The sequence below is a fragment of the Fulmarus glacialis genome, unplaced genomic scaffold, assembly GCF_000690835.1.
Source record: "Fulmarus glacialis isolate BGI_N327 unplaced genomic scaffold, ASM69083v1 scaffold42995, whole genome shotgun sequence".
NCBI classification, from domain to species: domain Eukaryota; kingdom Metazoa; phylum Chordata; class Aves; order Procellariiformes; family Procellariidae; genus Fulmarus; species Fulmarus glacialis.
In genome coordinates, this window is record NW_009213160.1 from 3960 (window position 1) to 23016 (window position 19057).

The window sequence follows — 19057 nt, forward strand, 5'->3', positions numbered from 1 at the left end:
GGGACTGATGCTTCTGCTCTTGAGGTGTTTGTAATTTGTGGGTAAACAGAGAATCACAGTTTCCAGGGTTTTCAGTCTGGGACCCTCCAGAAGTTGTAAAATCACTAACAACAACAAAACCAAGATTTATTACAAGATGAAAGAGTATGTAATGCTATTTTACATTGAGGATTGCAAAATGAGTCATTACAGACCATGAGATATATGCGACATATTCCTCTTCCATCTTCCTCCCAGATGTGCTTTTGTGTTGGACAGCCGGTGAGCTGATCTTACTTGTCACAACAGGGGTTTGATATGAAATCAAACCAAGTTGAGGAAGACTCCCAAGAGGCATCCCCTCACTCTCCTAGTCCCCCACTTCTTTTTCTTTTAACCTCAAATGGCAAAGGAAGTGGTTGGAATTGCCCCTTTTCAGCCCACAGGTGGCAGACAGTGAAGGGACGGTCCAGTTCGATGGCGACAGCTACGCCATGGTGAGCCGCCCGATCCGCTGGAACCCCAACATTTCCACAGTCATGTTCAAATTCAGGACCTTCTCATCGAACGCCCTGCTGATGTATCTTGCTACTGACGACTTGGTGAGAAAAACCAGCTAACCTCTATGCTCCTTACAGGTTTCATGCCATCTTTACAGTGGCTGAATTCATCATATTATGAAAACAAATAGTAATTTAATGTAGCATTGTCTGGTATGATGTTGCCTGGTATGATGCTTCACTGCTGTCCAAGAGACGACAGTGTTATAGTATAGAAGTTGACTACCTAGTGTTTACTGACTGGGGAGCATTATGTTGAACTGAGGGGAATTCCAGCTTTTATGAAATTATTAATTAATTTTCATTTATCCCAAATGTTTACCTGTGCAAACATTGCCAGTTGTGGTTATACATTCATAGTTTAAAATATCGTAGTGTGAGGGCAGGGAGAATATGGGAAGAGACAAGTCTTAGAAGTCCTACTGATATAAAGAAAAAGTTTGTTTAATGTGAGTGGCATTAAAGGGGAACTGTATGGTGCAACAAACAGGATATGATGGTGATGAGGTTTTTACAAGGTCTACAAATGGTGCCTTTAACAGATCAAATAGAGAATAGAAACACTAGTTATAAAGCTGTACAAGGTTTTTATTCACAATATCAAATGTGTGTGGATAACAGAGAGAAGTTATTTATAAAGACATCTGGCCAGATCCTCACATGCATCAGGAATAACTCAGCTTCAGCATCTTTGATGCAGAAAGATTTGCATGCCTGACTGGGAACAGAGTCCTTTCTTTAGCCTTTTGCTGTGGGCCAGAAATAATGTACAGCAGTTCTCACTGACGTCTTGAAGAATTACTGAGCACTCACTATTTTACAAAAAATGCGTTTGTGTAAATCAGTCTTTTTTCAGATTCTGGTATTTTGGGAAAAATTATCAGAACTGCTGGAATTATCAAGGAGGAGGGTGCCCTCCTGACTGATTATAGTAAAAGATAACATTTTATTATGATAATGAAGTACTTACATAGTTTTTCTAATTAATTTTATAATTGAATATTGAAAGTATAATTAATGTAATTATTGTAGATGATTTTGTATAATTATTTTTTATAATTATTATTAATTTATGTAGTTTTCTAGAAAAAATTATTTACTTGAACTTCTGAAAAACACTGGGAGCTGGAAGGCAACTGGTCCCTGATACAATTTATCTCTTTTGATATTATCCCACTGTATAAAAACTTTGAGGATGCTCTTTCTAGTGAGAAAGGCATGGATAGACATGCATAAGCATCTGTAATACTGATTTTGGTAAATTTTACTCTTTTCTTCTTAACATAAATTTATGTTCATATACATAACATGCACAGTTTTGCATAAGTATTCAGCACATGGTAAAGTATTTTCATTCCCCTTTGATCTGAGCATGGGTGGAACTGGCCAAGAGCAAAATTATAATTAAACTTAAAATTTCTCTGGTACATTCATGTCCTGGGTCATAGTTCCACCATTATTTATTTAATGCCTTTCATGCTATCCAGTTCCCTGGCTAGTTTTGCTCTTCGTATCCTGCCAGCTCTTTTTCTGTAGATACTGCAGTGTATACCATTGCTCCAGTCAGCCATCTCCAGTTACTGCTTAGATATTGGTGTCAGTAGTTGATGAGAATAACAGTTCATAGCTCTCTGGTGCTCCATCACTACAGATTACTCTCTGGAAACCGTGGTAAAACAAGCCCGTTTTACCATCTTTACTATTCTTGCTTTCTACCTTGCAAGTTTAAATCTAGCTGAGGTATGTAGTAAATGCACTAACGGTAGTACAGACATATACTCAAAGCTGAGTATTAGTTTCAGGTACTTATAACGTGTATTTCTGTCTTCAATATCAGAAAATAAAAGTATAGACATGCCATCAAAACTCCAGCTAAGTTGTTAGCAAAATGCCAACTAAGTTAGCAATCCAAAGGAGAAGAAGAGGGGGAAAAAAAGAACTTGTTGGCAGCAGACTTTTGTACGTTACAGTCCTGGGTAGTAAATGCCTAAGTAGATTTTTTAAAAAGCTTGAAAAAAGTTGTCTATTGTCACCCAGAAAAAGAAAGTGTTTATTCAATGTCATATGCCTCTTACTAAAATGAACAAGAATTGCAATTTGTGTATCTAATCCTTTTCATTAACAGAAAGATTTCATGAGTGTAGAACTCAGTGGTGGGCGTATAAAAGTCAGCTACGATCTGGGTTCAGGTACAGCTTCTGTTATCAGCAACCAAAATCATAATGATGGCAAATGGAAATCTTTCACCCTGTCAAGAATTCAAAAGCAAGGTGAGTTCCTGTGGTGTCAACACCATGACTTTGCCAGTTACCTGTGCAGTACAGCTAACCATCTAATCATGGGGAAGATGTTGTGCAAAATTGCTAGAATTATAAAGTTCTAGTGATTTAGCAACTTCTTTTGCTTAGATTACAGGTGTGTTGAGTTGCATGTGATTGCACTGTCAAACATGCCTTTTATGAACAGGAAGCTTAATTTTCAGGCATAATTCTGCTTTACAGTTGCGCAAATTGCATTCTAAAATGCATCTGAGTGGGGAAAAAAGAAGATTTTTCATTAGTTCCCTGATATTCAAAATCGTAAAACAAACCTCTGTGATTTTTGTTGGGACAGCAATAGCTTTCATGCTGTACGGTCCTCTCATGCTCAGCATATCCCAAAGCGCTTAAAAAAGCAATGACTTCAGTACTGGTAGTGCAGTATCTCAGTAGACAAACACAACAACAATTTTATATTCCCTAATGATATGCAGCGTGTCATGACCTGAATCTGCATGGAAACAACTGGGAACATCTTCAAAAGCACTACTAATTCTTTAACCTGTTACTGGTGCAAAATGTGAAGTGGTGGCATTTGATAGGATTGCAAAGAATGCTGGCTATTGTGCTCTTTTTGTTTGTTTGTTTTTATTCTAGTTATAGGACTGGTAGAATCTTACCTGAGCCAAATTAATTTTATTTATGGCATCTGTGACATTCTCTGTGCCTTTGTATCCTGAAGTCTTACTGCATCCTGAATCTTCAGGGTCACCACAAGCCCCTGAACACACTTTTCCTCCTCTGCCCCCTGCAGTGCCAGCTCTCTACCTGACCTTCGCATCTCAAACACAGACCCGCTCCCTTGTCATTTGGCAGAAGTAGACTTGGGAGCAGGGATGCTGGCCAAAATAACTCAGAACTCTCACTTGCAGATTTGCTGCACCTTTAGAGGAGGAATGCCTTGTTGCTAGCCAGTTATCTTAGTTCATACTTAACTCAGGAGGTGTTAAGATAAAATTCAATGTCACATAATTGTAATTTATTCATACCATTCAAACATATAATGTGTTTATAAAGAAGATACAGATATAGAAATGAAAGGAAAATTAGTCTATTTACAGTAAGGTGCAGCAGGAAAGTCTATCCCCCATTCAATTCTCTTTCACTCCTGAAAATGGTAGTTTGGTTTCAGGTTTTGGACATTCCCTCTCTCTTTTAAGGTATTTATTTAGTCGGCTGCTGCTACAAGAGACTCACCTGTGGGGCGAGCTTCTATCAGAGAACACTCTTCCTCCCATCCTCCCATCGCTCCTTCCTCTTCACAGAGTATACATTACCTCTTCTAGCCAGTCCTCCCTTTGAAATCTCCTAAGAGGTTGACAGATCTTTCATCTCCAAACTCACTCTATTCCATCTTTAACCAGAGATCAGGCTGGTCACTTTTTAAATTAAAATAAAGGTTCATTTCATTCCTTAGGTATGTAGACGGGGCGGGGGGGCGGAGTATAGATTATAAGCAATCTCTTGCATTTAACTGTCTGAAGAAAAAAAAAAAAAGGAAGAAGGAAGAAAGGAAAGAAGGAAAGAAGAAGGAAAGAACCCTTTCTTTGCATCCCTGTGGTAGAATATCCCCTTCTTCCCTGGGGGCTGCTCAGCATTTTTCAGTGTGTCTTGTCTTTCTCATTGAACTCTATATTCTGTATTAATCCATACATTAAAAATATACATGGAACAAGCATTTAAATAGGATGGTTGTATGTAGCACTGACTCCAAACTGAGATTAGACATGACAGCAACTGACTGCTTTGGGTTTGAAAATGGTTTAGAGTGACTGATCACCAATCTCTAAGGCACATAATGACAATGCTTAACAAACTTTTACACTAAAAAAATCCTGCTCAGGTAACATACCTTTGGACTGAAATCACAAATTAGATGTAAAATGATCTCTTCTGTCTTGAATTTGTCCTGAAGTGTTAGCTCCAAATTACATTGACACAAAGAACATACCAAATTGAAACAGGTTTAGAAAATATATAAAAATAAAGCATACAGAATTGCTATAGCTTTTCAAGTTGTTATGGAAACAGAGGAAAGTGCGGGTCTCTTCCTCTGCCCATAATTGACAATTCTTAATTGCAAAATAGAACTCTTCTTGCCTCTCCCCTTACGTGCTAACCCTCCAAATATTTCTCTGATGGTTTCTTACACTAAGACATCATTGTTCATGTCTGATATTTTGAAACTAATCTCAAATCTCTTCCAGCCAACATATCAATTGTAGACATAGACACCAACGAAGAAGAGACCATAGCAACAACTTCTACAGGCAGCCACTTTGGGCTCAACTTAAAAGGGCATGAGAAAATTTATTTTGGGGGATTGCCAACCCTGAGAAATCTAAGGTAACGTGGCTCAAACCAATTTCTTTACCGTTGGTAAGGGGATATAAATGCAGTGTAATCTTACTCTCTGTATCTATTTCTCAAGTTCACTTGCAGTAAGTGAATAGTGAGTTCCCAACACACCCGACATTGCCACAGCAGACCAACGCTTTATTTACGTATGTTGTATATTTCAGTGTATTTCATGCAGCTCACATTACACAAACACAATGGAAATGGTGGTAATGGTGCAGTACAGCTTTTTGATGCTGTGCAGAACTATGACGTAGCTGACTTTATCTTTTTAAGTATTTTTTTATTTGATGAATAGAATTTGTGACTCCAAACTTACAGAAATGGCTCCATACCTCCACAAAATTAAGCACACCTTGTGCATGAGTAGAAAAACTGAACTACAGACTACTCCTCACAGGATTACTGTTAAATGGGTATGCATGTCTGCATAATCAGGGTCAGTATACTTTCAACACGTATAAAAAACTTGTGTTTAGATGTCATTTAAAATTATTTGTAGACATAAGTTCCTGGACTCCTTAGATTAAACTCCTCCTGTATTCAGGAATTAAAGTATATGATACAATACTCTTGATATATTTAATGTAAGTAGAATGAAATATGGCAACCTTTTCCCTTCAGAAGCCTGATCCTGAATTTCTTACTCAAATAAAATTCCCATTATTTGTTTTTTAAATATCGCATATTATTCTTGATGAACTTTAAGTTAAGCTTTAGTAAACTAAATAAATGGGATAACAGATACTTGAATTTAGTGACTATAATACATGGTTTTAAATAGATCAAAAAACTTACTGTGGTTTAAATGAATATTCAGCAGTTTTGCAATGACAAGAACAAGAGAATTTTGTGCTACAATGAACAGATGAGCAACACAGAAACAAGCCCATTAGTCTATGTCACCGTTAGCTACATGGCATAATGACAGCCTTGAAGTGGTCTTGTGCACAAGGAACTTGTGATTAGTCCACAGGCTGTTCTGCAACTAAAAGAAAGGACATATTTGTTAATTTATTAGGTTAATAACTGACCTCTGATGTCAAATCACCCAGCAATAAAAAGATCTAAGACCTATTTTACTCATGAAATATAACACTACATTATGTAATTGTGAAATCACACTAGTGCGTAACAAAATGTCTAGAGCAATTATCTTCCAGCAAATCCTTCGTGGTTGCTTAGAAAATCAGTGTACCACAGCTACTTGGACCTGTGGTAACCATTTTGCCTACAGCTATGATTCATCAGTCACTGGGGCAAGATGAATGTTATGGTAAATTAGAATAAAAAATAGTGAAAGGGAGATTAGGGCAAAGCTGAGCTACTGCAAACAATAGATGCTGAGGTACCCGTGACTTTGTAATTATCAGGTCGTGTCAGTTCTGCCAAATTCTTTTACATGGTTTGCTTTTACTCACGACCAAGTATAGCAACAAATTATAAAAGCTCTCTGATGTATTACATTTTAAGGTAGTTGTTTGCAGAGTAACCCTGTTAATTATTATAGCTTGATAGTGAATATAGAATCTCACCATCCATAATGTGTTGTTTGTAAATGATGTATATCTGCTTCACTGTGAAATATTTTGAACCTTGCTAATAAGTATCATTTGCTACAATTAATGTAATTTTAATTTTTTTTTTTCTTTCTCTCTCACCCTAGTATGAAAGCAAGGTAAAAATAATCACATTACTTGCATGACTTGCATGTGTCTAGTAAGTGCAGCTTGAAAGCACAGGCGGCAATGCAAGAAGCAGCGTGTGGGCAGTATTTACACCAGCTGTTACGCTAAGGCTGTTAATTCAGCGAGCTGCTCCTGCTGCAACAAGCAAAGCTGCTCCCAAGTGCTTAACACTGTCATCTTACATTCTGTGCACACACCTACACAAACAACTTTTATTTTCTTCACACAGCTGCTTACTTCAGCTGTGTTTGTTTATGACAAGCCGTATTGCCGAGTTTGGTTCTGACCTCCAGGCTGTAAGAGCAACGTAGTCCCGGGTCAGGCGAGGAGCGCTGCACTCCGAGGCAGTGAAGTAGTTACTGAGGAGGGTATGAAAGCGAGGTGCAGATTTTTGTGAAATTTGCCACTTCCGAGTTTAAGAACAGGAGGATGGCGGGGGGGGATGGGAGAGGTCACCTATTTCTGGCTGTGTTTTCAGTTTGCAACTATTTGTGTCCGTTACTTTTGCTTTGATATGCTCAGATAGGAACTGAACTTCACTATGTTTTGCAGCTTAATTCCTGGCTTGAATTAGAAAAATGCAACTTCACCCTCCCTCCCCCGATCCTGAGAAAGATTATTTCCTCCCAAGCTCCAGAAATCTTTGCTTGTGTTCCCTTGAAACTGGTCCTAGTTTGGCAAAAAAAAAGGCCAAGAATTTATGCAAGATCTGAATGAACTTGGACCTTGTTTTGTATGTTTTGGAAGGGAACAAGGGAAAAAGGAAGTCTTAAGAAAACATCAAGCAAGTGTTCAACGTTTGCAAGGATGTAGAGTTTGTACGGGTTGGGAATTATAAGATAACAGAACTGCTTCTAACGGGACAGCATGAGGGCAGTCTGTAACTGGACAGGGCAGGAAGGGGTAGGAACACGGATGGTTTCTGGACGGCAAAGGCGGGAGACTATGGGCACTGCTGATAATGACATGGCAAAACCGTTCTGCTGCTGGGAAGATGAGTCTATAAAGGAAGTGGGGAAGAACTAGGAAATAAAAAATAAAAAATGAAAGGTGACCATAACTACATGACTGTAAATAAAGCAGAATATGGATTGTTTTAGTAATCTAGATGCTTACTTTAACTTATGCAGGGGATGCTAATTTGCCAGAGAATATACCGCGCTTGCTAAGACGGCTATAATGCAAAGAATGGCTTTCAGTACCAAAACATGCAGCTGAACAGTATCTATGCAAAATGGTTTTATTTTGTAATTCATATTCTTTAAACTCTCTTCTTTCCTTCCAGGGTGCTGAAGTGTTAGGGGTTTTTTTTTCTCCCACAAATAACTCTTTATTTATTTTCCAAATTCATTTTTCTTTCTTTGAGCTGTTATATTATTCACATATTCTCCTAAGCACTCATGGGTAATTTGTGAGTGAATTAACTAGTGCTTTTGTTCTTTTTGGATTTACTCTCCATGGTATGAATGGCAACTTTTTTTCTGAAGTGACTTTATAAGGCTTTTCTTCTTGCAAGCCTGGTTCGGATGTTGCCAGCAGTTACAGTCTCACTCTGATGTTCCCAGGCCTGGGAAATCATACTTTTGCATTCAAGCATGCTAACTTTGGTTGCCATTTCTTCTGGCAACCAGCTGATGAGCCAAACCATGGAACTCTGCAATTCTTTTACAATATTTTCCTGTCTTGGATGGATAGTCAGATTCTGTTACAAACGCAAGTGTTTTGTTTTCTTTAACTGCCTGAGAAAGTCATATAATATGCAGCAGTTTTCATAGGAAAGATACTGGGAATATAAAATACATAGAAAACAAATATCAGTCCACCTGAACATAAAGAATTCCTAAAGCATAAAAAAAAAAAAATCAAATGAAAATTTTTTTCAGTCTTTGCCAAAGACTTCATCCAAAATGTTCATATGCTGTTAAAGTTCCTCCTTCATTAGGGTCTAGCATGCAAAAAGATGCATGAAACATCTGTCTTCCAGTTAAGGTCTTTCCTTACCGTTATGATTTCCTAGCTTGCATCTTTCTGCTGTGCCTACGGAACGACTACTTACTTATTTCATAGTTCACTGCATTTAAACACCAAAGGTGATAGCACTCCTTTGCCAAAAAAAAAAAAAAAAGAAAAAAAAAATTTAAGGAAAAGAAAGAAAACATGGAAAAGATGACTGTTGTCAACTGGAGATGAGATGACTCTACCGTTACACCTTTCAGTGATGGAAGGCAGAGTGCAATATGTGCTGATAGGTGGTAGAAGGCAGGATGTATTCATTTGAATGTATGTGTGTATTTTTAAAAAAAAAAAAAAATCAAGCATCTGTGCATCTGAAAGTGCGCATGTGTGTGTCTGGCTGACTGTGTTTTCCCTAAACTCTATTTTTGAAAATACATTGTACTTCTAAATTTTTTTTAGGCCTGAAGTGAACTTAAAGAAATATACAGGTTGCCTCAAAGAGATTGAAATTTCAAGGACACCATATAATATATTGAGTAGTCCTGATTTTGTTGGTCTAACCAAAGGATGCACACTAGAGGTTAGTCTGACTTCCATGTTATTTTGGTCTTAATGGGTATAAATGTTTCCTGGTTTCTGATTTTATGGCATAACATATTAATTGTAAAAGGCATATTCAGACACACGTGGGGATCTAACCTAAAAATCAGAACGGTTATATTTAAGAGAAAGAAAGATGAATGAGTCTGATCAGCAAGTAGACCAGTTTTCCAGATCCTTGGACAGTGTTCCTGGACAGTTGTGATATCCCTATCCCTAAAGGGTAAGATTTTCTAAAACGCTTAGCAATAGTCTAGCTTTGTTTCCGCTGACTAAAATGGGAATTATTGACATTAATGAGGATAGAATTAGGCACTGACAATATTGCAAAAACCTTAAAAAATTTTGATGTACATAAAATCCAAGGATTTAAATGATTTTTAAAAAATTGTTATTATAAAATCATTCACTACAGAAAACCTGAGGTACTTTGAAAATCACAGTGTATTTGGGGCTAACTGAAACAAAATCACCTTTAGGATAGGAACTGTAGAGCACTTACTGTTATGAGCTACCACCGAGCTGGAAGGCACATTTCTTACTGATCACTAAGAATGTGCAAAATTGGTGTCATTATTTTAACTTCAAAAACAATTCAAGTCTATTTATTTTCAATTGTTGCTGCTTCTAATTAACAGGCTTTCAATGCATATAAAATTCAAGGAATCTGATCCTAAGTTTGAGAGAGAATATAGTAATTTTCCATGGAAAAGAAGAGTCTTCAAATATTAAAAAATATTTCCAGTGACATTTGTCTCCCAATAAATAGTTTGTGTTTCTTCCCTGGAAATGTATGCTATTTAATATAGTTTTGCAAGCAGATATATGATCTAGAGTTCCATATCAGATACCACTACAGCAAATCCAAATGAGTTGTTGTCAAACAGATGCTCTCCAAACATTTTAGTCCAAAACATTGAAAATTTCCTTTGAACAGTGACTGGAACCTGGCCAGGCCAAAATAAAGATGAGTACCCTTTTTTGCTGTGTTTATCACTTCTATCTCTGGCCTGCATCAAAGCAAAAAGCACACAACCACAGGACTCTCAGACAGGATATTAAACTAGATGGATCTGTCATGAGATGGCCATTTTTAAGTTTTCAGGTTTGTGACAAAGCTAAACTGTAAACAACCACATTGCTCAAATGCTTTTGAATCTTACAAATTTGGGTTCAGCAAAAATTTTCTACAGAAGTTCATATTTGTTTGCATTTATTGTAGATTCTTTCCTGAATAGGAAAGAAGGGTAGTTGTGCTGATTTTCTTCCGTTGCTATGAATCTTAGAAAGAACGAACTTTATCACGTTATTTTGTAACTCTTGAGGTTTCAGAATTTGAAATCTAATTGGATTAACCATTTTCTTGTGGAATTAAATAAAATATCCTAATTGTACAAAACAGGATATGTAGATAATTAAAAAGAAGAGAAGTAAAAGCAAAAGATAAAGACTGGATATACGCTCAATTATTTAAATGTCCTCAGATTTCAGAGAAAGGTGAACATCATCAGCAACGATTTTATCTAGCATAATCTATTCTCTCTATACCTGAAAATAGTTCTCCTGCACTGAAAAAATGGTGAGTTATTATAGAAAAAGTGACTGTTTCTATAGACTGGTCTTACCCGGCTGGAAGAGTACAAGAATTGGCAGTGATTACAGAAGATCTTCAGGAGTATGCACTGATTTATTATTTGATGACATATTCTACTCTTTAAGTTGTGTTAATGGCTACTAATGTCCAAAGAGTTGGGCCATGCACAACGAGTGCTTCATTTATGAGCCTGAGTCATCAAGAAAGCAGTGGTGCTCAGTGAAGCAATAATGATGAAGCAATAATGACCAATTAATGGAAAGTATTTTCTGGACACATTTGACAAATAATAGAATCTAGTTTATGTTCATATTGGCTATTGTTATCTATTGTATTGATTTAAAAGCAAAATTCCACTGTGTTAACTCGATGGAAAACATTCATATAAAAAACCACCTGTGAGCAGTTATTTTTAATCCAAGAGGATATACTGAGATAAGACTGGAACTTTGCCTTCCTGTAAGACAGGATTCCACAAATACTATAATGGTGCCAGATGTAAACAGGTAAATTAGTGTTTGTACAACACTTTGAGAAGTAAATTGCTTAGTGTTTATTATTACTTTCCATCTCTTCACACTAGTTATATTTACATAGTTTATTATTTTAGTTAAGAAATCTTTCTGCCTGTTCATAGTCTTGCTTTTAATCCTACTAATGCACTTTCCTGTCCTCTTCTTCCTACAGAACATTTATACGGTTAGCTTCCCCAAGCCAGGTTTTGTGGAACTGCAGCCTGTCTCCTTTAACGTGGGCACAGAAATCAACCTCTCCTTCAGCACCAAGAATGAGTCTGGGATCATCTTGTTTGGCACAAGTGGCACAGTTGTCCCCCCCAGGAGAAAGCGCAGGTACACGGGAAGGAAAGCTGCCCCTCTGAGGAGAAGGCGCAGACAGACGGGACAGGTATGAGGAACCCAGCAAAAGATAAAGAAAACCCACAATTTTACTGAACTTCTTCCACTTGGTTTGTTTCAAGACACTGTCAGATGTTTATACTTTCAGTGCTAGGGAATAAATTCTTTCTAATGCTATCCTTTATCTGATGGAGAATCTGATAGAGGCTCAGAATTTGTTTTTTGCTTTGGAGTAATTGTTTCTCTTAAAGATTTACAGTAAGGCATCCACTGCTTGTTGCTAAACAACAATAGATTTGTTTTTCTGTCATACAGATGCTTCCATGTTGTTTTTTTAATCAAACCTAAATATTAGAGAATACTGTTCTTCACTCATTCTGAGGACTACTTAGGCACTATTAATGCTTGGAAACATCTCTCATTCCTGTTCACATCGACATAAATGAGGATCATTCTGTTTCCCCTGAGACCAAAAAAGAAAAAAAAAGCTGCTAAAAGCAGTGCAAGATAAGCTCCTTACCTGGGATTACTGCTGTGGGATATAAGACTTAAGAGTGCTCCAACCTCTCCTTCTCTCCCATAAAGTACAATTCTGCAGTATAAATCCTTTCTGCAGAAGAGGATACAGTCAGTCTGTTCAGAGGAAGTACCTACAGAATCCAAGTGACTAACTGGTAAAAGTGTGATTGCTGTTAGAAATTATTCAAATCTTGATTAATTCAAAACCTCACAGACAGACATACTACAACAGAGATGATAAACAGAGTATTTTGGTGCTTTCTTTGTTCAGGACTTCTGGGAAATGATATTTCATTATTCTCCTTCCTGCTTGTTTTGGAAGAGAGCTCTCAGTGACCTGGAGGAACACACTCCAGGGGCAGCACATTATCATGGCTCACCCGCATGACATATTAACTTCAGGGTAGGGGCTCCTTTATCATTACCCAGCTCTTCAGGTCACAGAAGTGAGCGTGACACCCATTGCTATAGTAACTGGAGGTTAGATCCTGAAATCCGCTACAACATGATACTGGTTGCTAGAGTAACTACTAGTGTGATTTGCCAGCCCTCCAAATGCAAAACTCCTACTGAGATCAATGCTATTCAGGGCTTGATGGGTTTAAGACCAGGCCTTGTAACAGCAAAAAACAGAAGAATTGTAGGTTAGAAGTCTCCATCCTTCCCTGCAAATAGGTATGCAGAGAGTTAAATCTTTTGATGAGGCTTTCCAGCATGACCTCATTTTACCCATTCCTCATTACAAAATACAAGAAAGTCTGAATGTAGCAGGAGCAGCAGAACTGAATAGACAGTATCTTGTCCATGGCAAGCAAATTAAAAACCAGTGTAAGAAAACAAAACATACACACTAATGTAAAATTAAGTGGTATAATTTCTTTCCAAATGTAACTTACCTTCTCATACCAACATATACATTGCAGGCCTACTATGCAGTGTTCCTGAACAGAGGTCGACTAGAAGTGCATATCTCCACTGGGATACGGGATCCCCACAGAATCACCATCAAACCAGAAGCTGGCGAGTTTCATGACGGCAGAGCACACTCCATCCGGATAGAACGAGCTAAAGGGTAACAAATACCTAGAAGTGCTACAGACTACCCAGCACAGCTAATTCAACAAAGCGAATGTACCAATGTCTTTAGCAATCCACGTAAATGCTTCTGCTGAGGCAGAGAATTTAGTGTAATTCCATCCTTATCCAAAAATTTGTAGAAGTTAGTTTCTGACAGTGCTTATTATTCTGCAGAGCTAGCTTTACATGCTTTCCTAGGCTATCAGCCTGTTTCTCCAGAGACCTGCATTTGTCTGAATTGGCATCTTCAACCTTCTGGTTCTTGGCAAATATATTTTATTAATCGAACGCGTGGATGAGAAAAACTGCTGCAGTGCAGTAAATCACCTTTTCAAGACATGTAGAAAAAGACCGTTTTCAAAGTGTATAAACAGCACAGCAGTCTGTAGCCTTTTTGAGACGCCATGTGCTGTTGTATATACATGGCGTTACAGTGGCGCACAGCTAAATATGGTAAAACAATGAAGATACACAGACCCAGATAAATGGCAGTCATTCTTATTGCTGGAAAGGCATTGCAGACCTTCTCAGACCATGTTGTTTTAAACAGAATTTCACTTAAATTCCTTTGCCCTTTCTCAGACATTGTAAAAAATGCTGATTACTCTTCACCATTCAGAAAGTGATTAGAAGCAGCACTACTGTAGTGTGTAGGACTCAGTCAGTCAGTATTATTTATGGCCTGGAATAGTCCTTGTTCCAAGTAGGGTTTGTTGTGGACATTTGGACATACAAATGTGTACATACTGTACAGACATTCAGTGGATTAGTGCACTATGCACAATGTTGTTCTGTTTTGTTTTTTAAAAAAAATCAGAAAGAAGATTGACATCCAGCATGTTACAAAATACACTTATCCAAGCATGCTGAACACTAGGCTTCACCCTCTTACCCCCACAGCACTGCAGCCTTCTTGAGCAACAATTCCTGTCTGTCTAGTCCCGAGGCACCCTTCTGTCCTCTCTATAATTTGCTTTGCTTTGCTTTGTCCTTTGTCAGTATAATTTTCTGACTGAATTTCTATTGTATCGTTAAAAAAAATCTTGTAAGTAATGCCTTCAGACAATATCTCTCCCCAGCCTCAATGACTAGTTCAAGGTAAAATTGTAAATTCTTTGGGAGAAAAAGTTATTTTGGAAATGGATGACTGCATTTTGTGAAACATTTTGTGTCACTGTGACAGAACACAAATATGCAGATGATAATAAGAAGCTCTAAACAACAAAGAAATTTCTTTTATGCAGTGCTATAGCAAGTACAGTAGCTTGACCTGCGAGAGTACATCAAGACACGATTGCTGTACAATGCCATCCAGTGATGATGCTTGTTCAGATGAAACCTCTGTGTTTTCAAAGTAGCTCTGTTACAAAACAAATTGTCTGAATTCTGCAATTTCTGTAACCTGAAATGGATGTGAAAAAATATGAATTAAGATGATTTAACCCCTCCTCTGCTCACCATGAACTCAAGCTTTATTTGATTAAATATGAGGAACACCCTTTGAAAACTTTTCAGAGAGATAATTGTCCATATAATTATGAAGTATTTGCTTTCTCTTCCGAAGTAATTATAGGATACTGTTGAAGACTAATCCACATCATTGTATGGTTCTGCTTGGAACCAAAATGTTTACTATGGTATGGCTAAAGATGAGATGAAATATTGCATGCTGATGAAAATAGTGACAATCAGTAGCCGTGGCTAACATGCAGCAGCACAAAGGATAACTCGAGTCTTGACGGTCTGATTTCCCCACACTTCCTCTGAAGGCAGTGGAGAGAAGTGTCCTCTCTGGGACACTTCACAGAACCTAAATTAGTCTGTTGCTCTGAACTGCCCCTCTCTCCTTCTGTTTCCGCTGCTGAAGGATCCGGGGGAAATCCTAGAAGTTGTCCTGAAAGATAAGTCTTTTAATACCCACTTCCTCCAACCCTCTGAAAAATTAATCACTTTCTTACTCTATAGCTTTCTAGACCAAATGAATCCATCCAAAACTATGAGGAAATTGGACAATTTCCATGTAGTACAACAGTTACCTAATTCAGGTGCTTAAGTCACTATCCAGTTCTGTCTAGGACTTGTGTAAATAACAAAGCCAAACGTTTTACATATGAAAAATGGCCTCTTGTCAATAAATATTTTCAATATTCAGTTGCTAACATTTGTAACTATTGTTAAGGAAGAATACTGGAGTTCAATATAATTTTGCAGTTAAAAGAACTGAGATTATTTGCCAGAAACTGATTATTTGTGGTATGTCGTAAGGATGCTCAGTAATTCTGAAAAATCAAGCTACTTACCTACGGATACCCAACTTGGGTTTAGATAACTAATTGTAGTCAAAGATACTTGAATAGTTAGGTCCTGATGTTTAGTATGACTGTAACATATTCGAAATAAAAACTGCACTTCATAAATCATACCAGAGTTTACCAGAGACACATATAGCGTCTTTTGTGGTCTTGATTCTCATCTGGCTAAATTCTATTAAATATAGTCTAACAACATATAGAAATTATGCCAACTAACATTGTACATTCACTTTCAAAAATACTGAAGTTCTTATCCATCCTTTGCAACTCAGCTCACCTTGAGCTGGATTTGTTCAGAAGTTGAAGATTTTCTATGTTTCATCAATGGTAAATTGTCCCAAAGACAGCAGTTAAATTTTTTACTCTTCTTGCTATACCTTGTTATATATGTTACCCATCAAAATAATCCACTGTCTCTCAATTCCACAGCCCTTACATTAACGCTGCTTTCTCAGTATACACAATGTATGGCTTGGCAAACTGTTTTTTCATTTTCTGTCCCCTTTACCATGTTTCCTTGTAGATGTGGTGCAAACCCACAACATTTGCATCTCAGTAGGTTTGACAGGCAAGTGCACTCAGCTTTTCTCTCACATTTGGATTCTTGCTTTTACCAGAATAATGCCCTTCACCATATTTACCCCTTCCCTCTTTGCTCTTTTTTCCATTCCTTGACTTGGCTTGGTCAGGCAGTGGTGCTGTGCTTCAGAGGCTTCTACCTTCCTCTGTTCAACCTTATCAGTATCTTCCATGGGACTGCTTTAACTTGCAGCACATGCATTACCCATGAGAATGAAATATAGCACTTGTATCAGTACATGGTGAACAATCAGCAACTTTCCTACTCTGCTGTCTCCCCCAGAAAAAAGCTACCAGATCTTTTAAAAAGTCTACAGTATGTATCTGTGGTTGATTCTGCAATCAGAGCAGTCTGTAGGAGTGTTTCTCCCCCTGCAAGAAGATAATAACTTGTACAAACCAGGAAATAGGGAGCCCAAACAAAACGTGACCCCATGCTGTTCCCATCCTGCTGAGCCCTAGATGATTATACCTGCCATCACAGGGAGCAGGCTGGGCCCTTACCGTGTCAGCGTTGCCATAGTACAAACCACTTCTTCCCGTTCGACCAGGGACTGATATTATCGCCTCTCCGCAGCACGGCCTTGCCAAGCTCTGTCAGAGGACTACCAAGGAAGCATAGCAGTAGCTGAAAACCTTCTAGTGGTTAATATGCATTTAATGTGAGCTGCTAATTACATAATTTGGGTTGCTCAGTGTTACAGCTGGTGTAGGAGTAAATGGGGCCTGCAAAGCGGTAATTTCAATACAGGCAATAACCAGAGTAAAATATGTATTTTTTTGCTTTCAAATCTTTTTCACAGGATGTTCACTGTTCAAGTAGATGAAGACAAAGGCCAGACTCAGAGATTGCCAACAGACCAGCCCATCTCTGTTAAGAAACTCTTTGTGGGGGGTACTTCTTCTCAGTTTCAGACTACACCTCTCAGAAACATACCACCATTTGAGGGCTGTATATGGAATCTTGTCATTAATGCCGTGTAAGTCTCACTGATGCCAGCAAACATCCAGTTAATGAGGTCTGGTTAACTACCTTGGCTGCCAAAAGAAACTTCATTGTTGCAAGGAATCGTACTAACAGCAAATCCTAGAATACGATCTATTTTCTTAATATGCCCTTCCTTTTTTTTATCTACAATATATGCTCCATAGGCTATGCAATTAATGAACTGTTTTACAGACAAGCCAACACCTGTCTGTTTATCCACAGAATCAGAGAAATTCAACAGTAACACTGCATTAAGGCTTGCCTCAATGATAGGTATTTATGGTGTACTATAACACTTTATTTTGAGGTTCATCTCCAAGAGTATACAAATTCTGAGAACCACCATGGGAATTAATTTGCTTTGTGGAAAGTGCATGCTGCAGTAATCTGGAAGTAATCTGCAAGTAAAAAGAAAGGGAATGGTGAATAAAGTAAAACTTTCCCATCTAAATCTTTCTTTCACATAACTGAAGTACCTAACTTACGACCTCATTCCCCAACACTGCATGAATGTACATCAGAGAGAAGGACTTCTCCGCAATGTGATTCAGCCTACCTAGGCTCGTAAAGCTCGCCAAAGAGGATGCCTGTCTCTCTGCACTGACTGTAGGAAGGAAAGCCAATGGTGACTATCGCCTCTAATTGAAGTGTCCCACTTCTGTACCTAAAACAGATGGGATGAATCCTGGCTCTTGTGTCCTGTGAAGTGGGATTACACTGCAGCATATAGCTATTTTTTATAAATGGGTGGTAAAAAGGCAGAAAAACTAATAACAGACATCAATTTCTTTGTGTGTTCTCAGCCCCATGGACTTTGCTCAACCCGTGTCCTTTGAAAATGCAGATATTGGCAGATGTCCCTCTCTAGAACCAGAGGTTAGGCCACCTGAGGATGAAGATAAACCAATCCACACAACAGTCCTGATCCAACCTGAACCAGACACTAATGGGGAGAAAGAAAGACCAAGGACTCCTTCTGCTTCCCCTCCTCCTCCAACACCATCTCTATCTTCAGCACTTGTAAGTGTAGATCACTTCACTCAGGTAAAGTTTGAAAAGTTTCTTTTTCCAGGCAAAATTGAAAAGCTAGCCATCAAGAATAATGAAGTAATTTGCCACAAAAATAGTAACAATTCAGCATGATATTGTAAAGGGAACACCTTGTGGCAGGTCAGTAAAACCCATGGATAATGGAAAACTGATTGATGTCATTTGCTTGGATTATCACAACAGTAATTTAAAGAACGATACAGCAGTAGAATTCCCTTTGGCTTGCATGCTTAGCCCTAAACCCTTGCACCTTAGGATGTAAGCCAAGCAACATCCAATCGGGGTTGGAAGGGAAGTTTTCATATGGGAAATCCATGTCATTATGATATTTCTTGTGCTGTTCTCTGAAGCACATGATAACAGCCATGTCAGTGACAGGATGAAGAAACAGGTAAACCAGAGAGGTCTGTTTGATATGGCAATTCCTCCACTGCTATTTTAAAACTTTAGTCAGGAGACTTACGAACTTAGGAACTGAAACCCCAGTCACTGCTAAATTGAGCTCAACTGTTGTTGCCAGAAATCTTAAATAGCTAGATAGCGGCAAGCAGTCTTATACAATGCAATTTAAGAAGAAACTTCTGTCAAAAGTGTAGCAGTTTTACAAGTTGATGCAACATTT

General features: G+C 38.0%; 1 protein-coding gene across 1 annotated transcript in view; it reads left to right on the forward strand.

Moving 5' to 3' along the window:
• LOC104077033 (laminin subunit alpha-2-like) overlaps nucleotides 1-19057 on the forward strand; it is a gene marked incomplete at its 5' end in the record, with an annotated part of 37400 nt that overhangs the window by 1839 nt on the left and 16504 nt on the right. Inside the window, 9 exons of the mRNA XM_009578106.1 lie at nucleotides 419-581; nucleotides 2665-2809; nucleotides 5065-5203; nucleotides 9319-9439; nucleotides 11741-11904; nucleotides 11947-11959; nucleotides 13353-13501; nucleotides 17201-17377; nucleotides 18189-18399. Coding sequence (XP_009576401.1) covers nucleotides 419-581; nucleotides 2665-2809; nucleotides 5065-5203; nucleotides 9319-9439; nucleotides 11741-11904; nucleotides 11947-11959; nucleotides 13353-13501; nucleotides 17201-17377; nucleotides 18189-18399 — 1282 coding nt within the window. The remainder of the gene's footprint in view (nucleotides 1-418; nucleotides 582-2664; nucleotides 2810-5064; nucleotides 5204-9318; nucleotides 9440-11740; nucleotides 11905-11946; nucleotides 11960-13352; nucleotides 13502-17200; nucleotides 17378-18188; nucleotides 18400-19057) is intronic.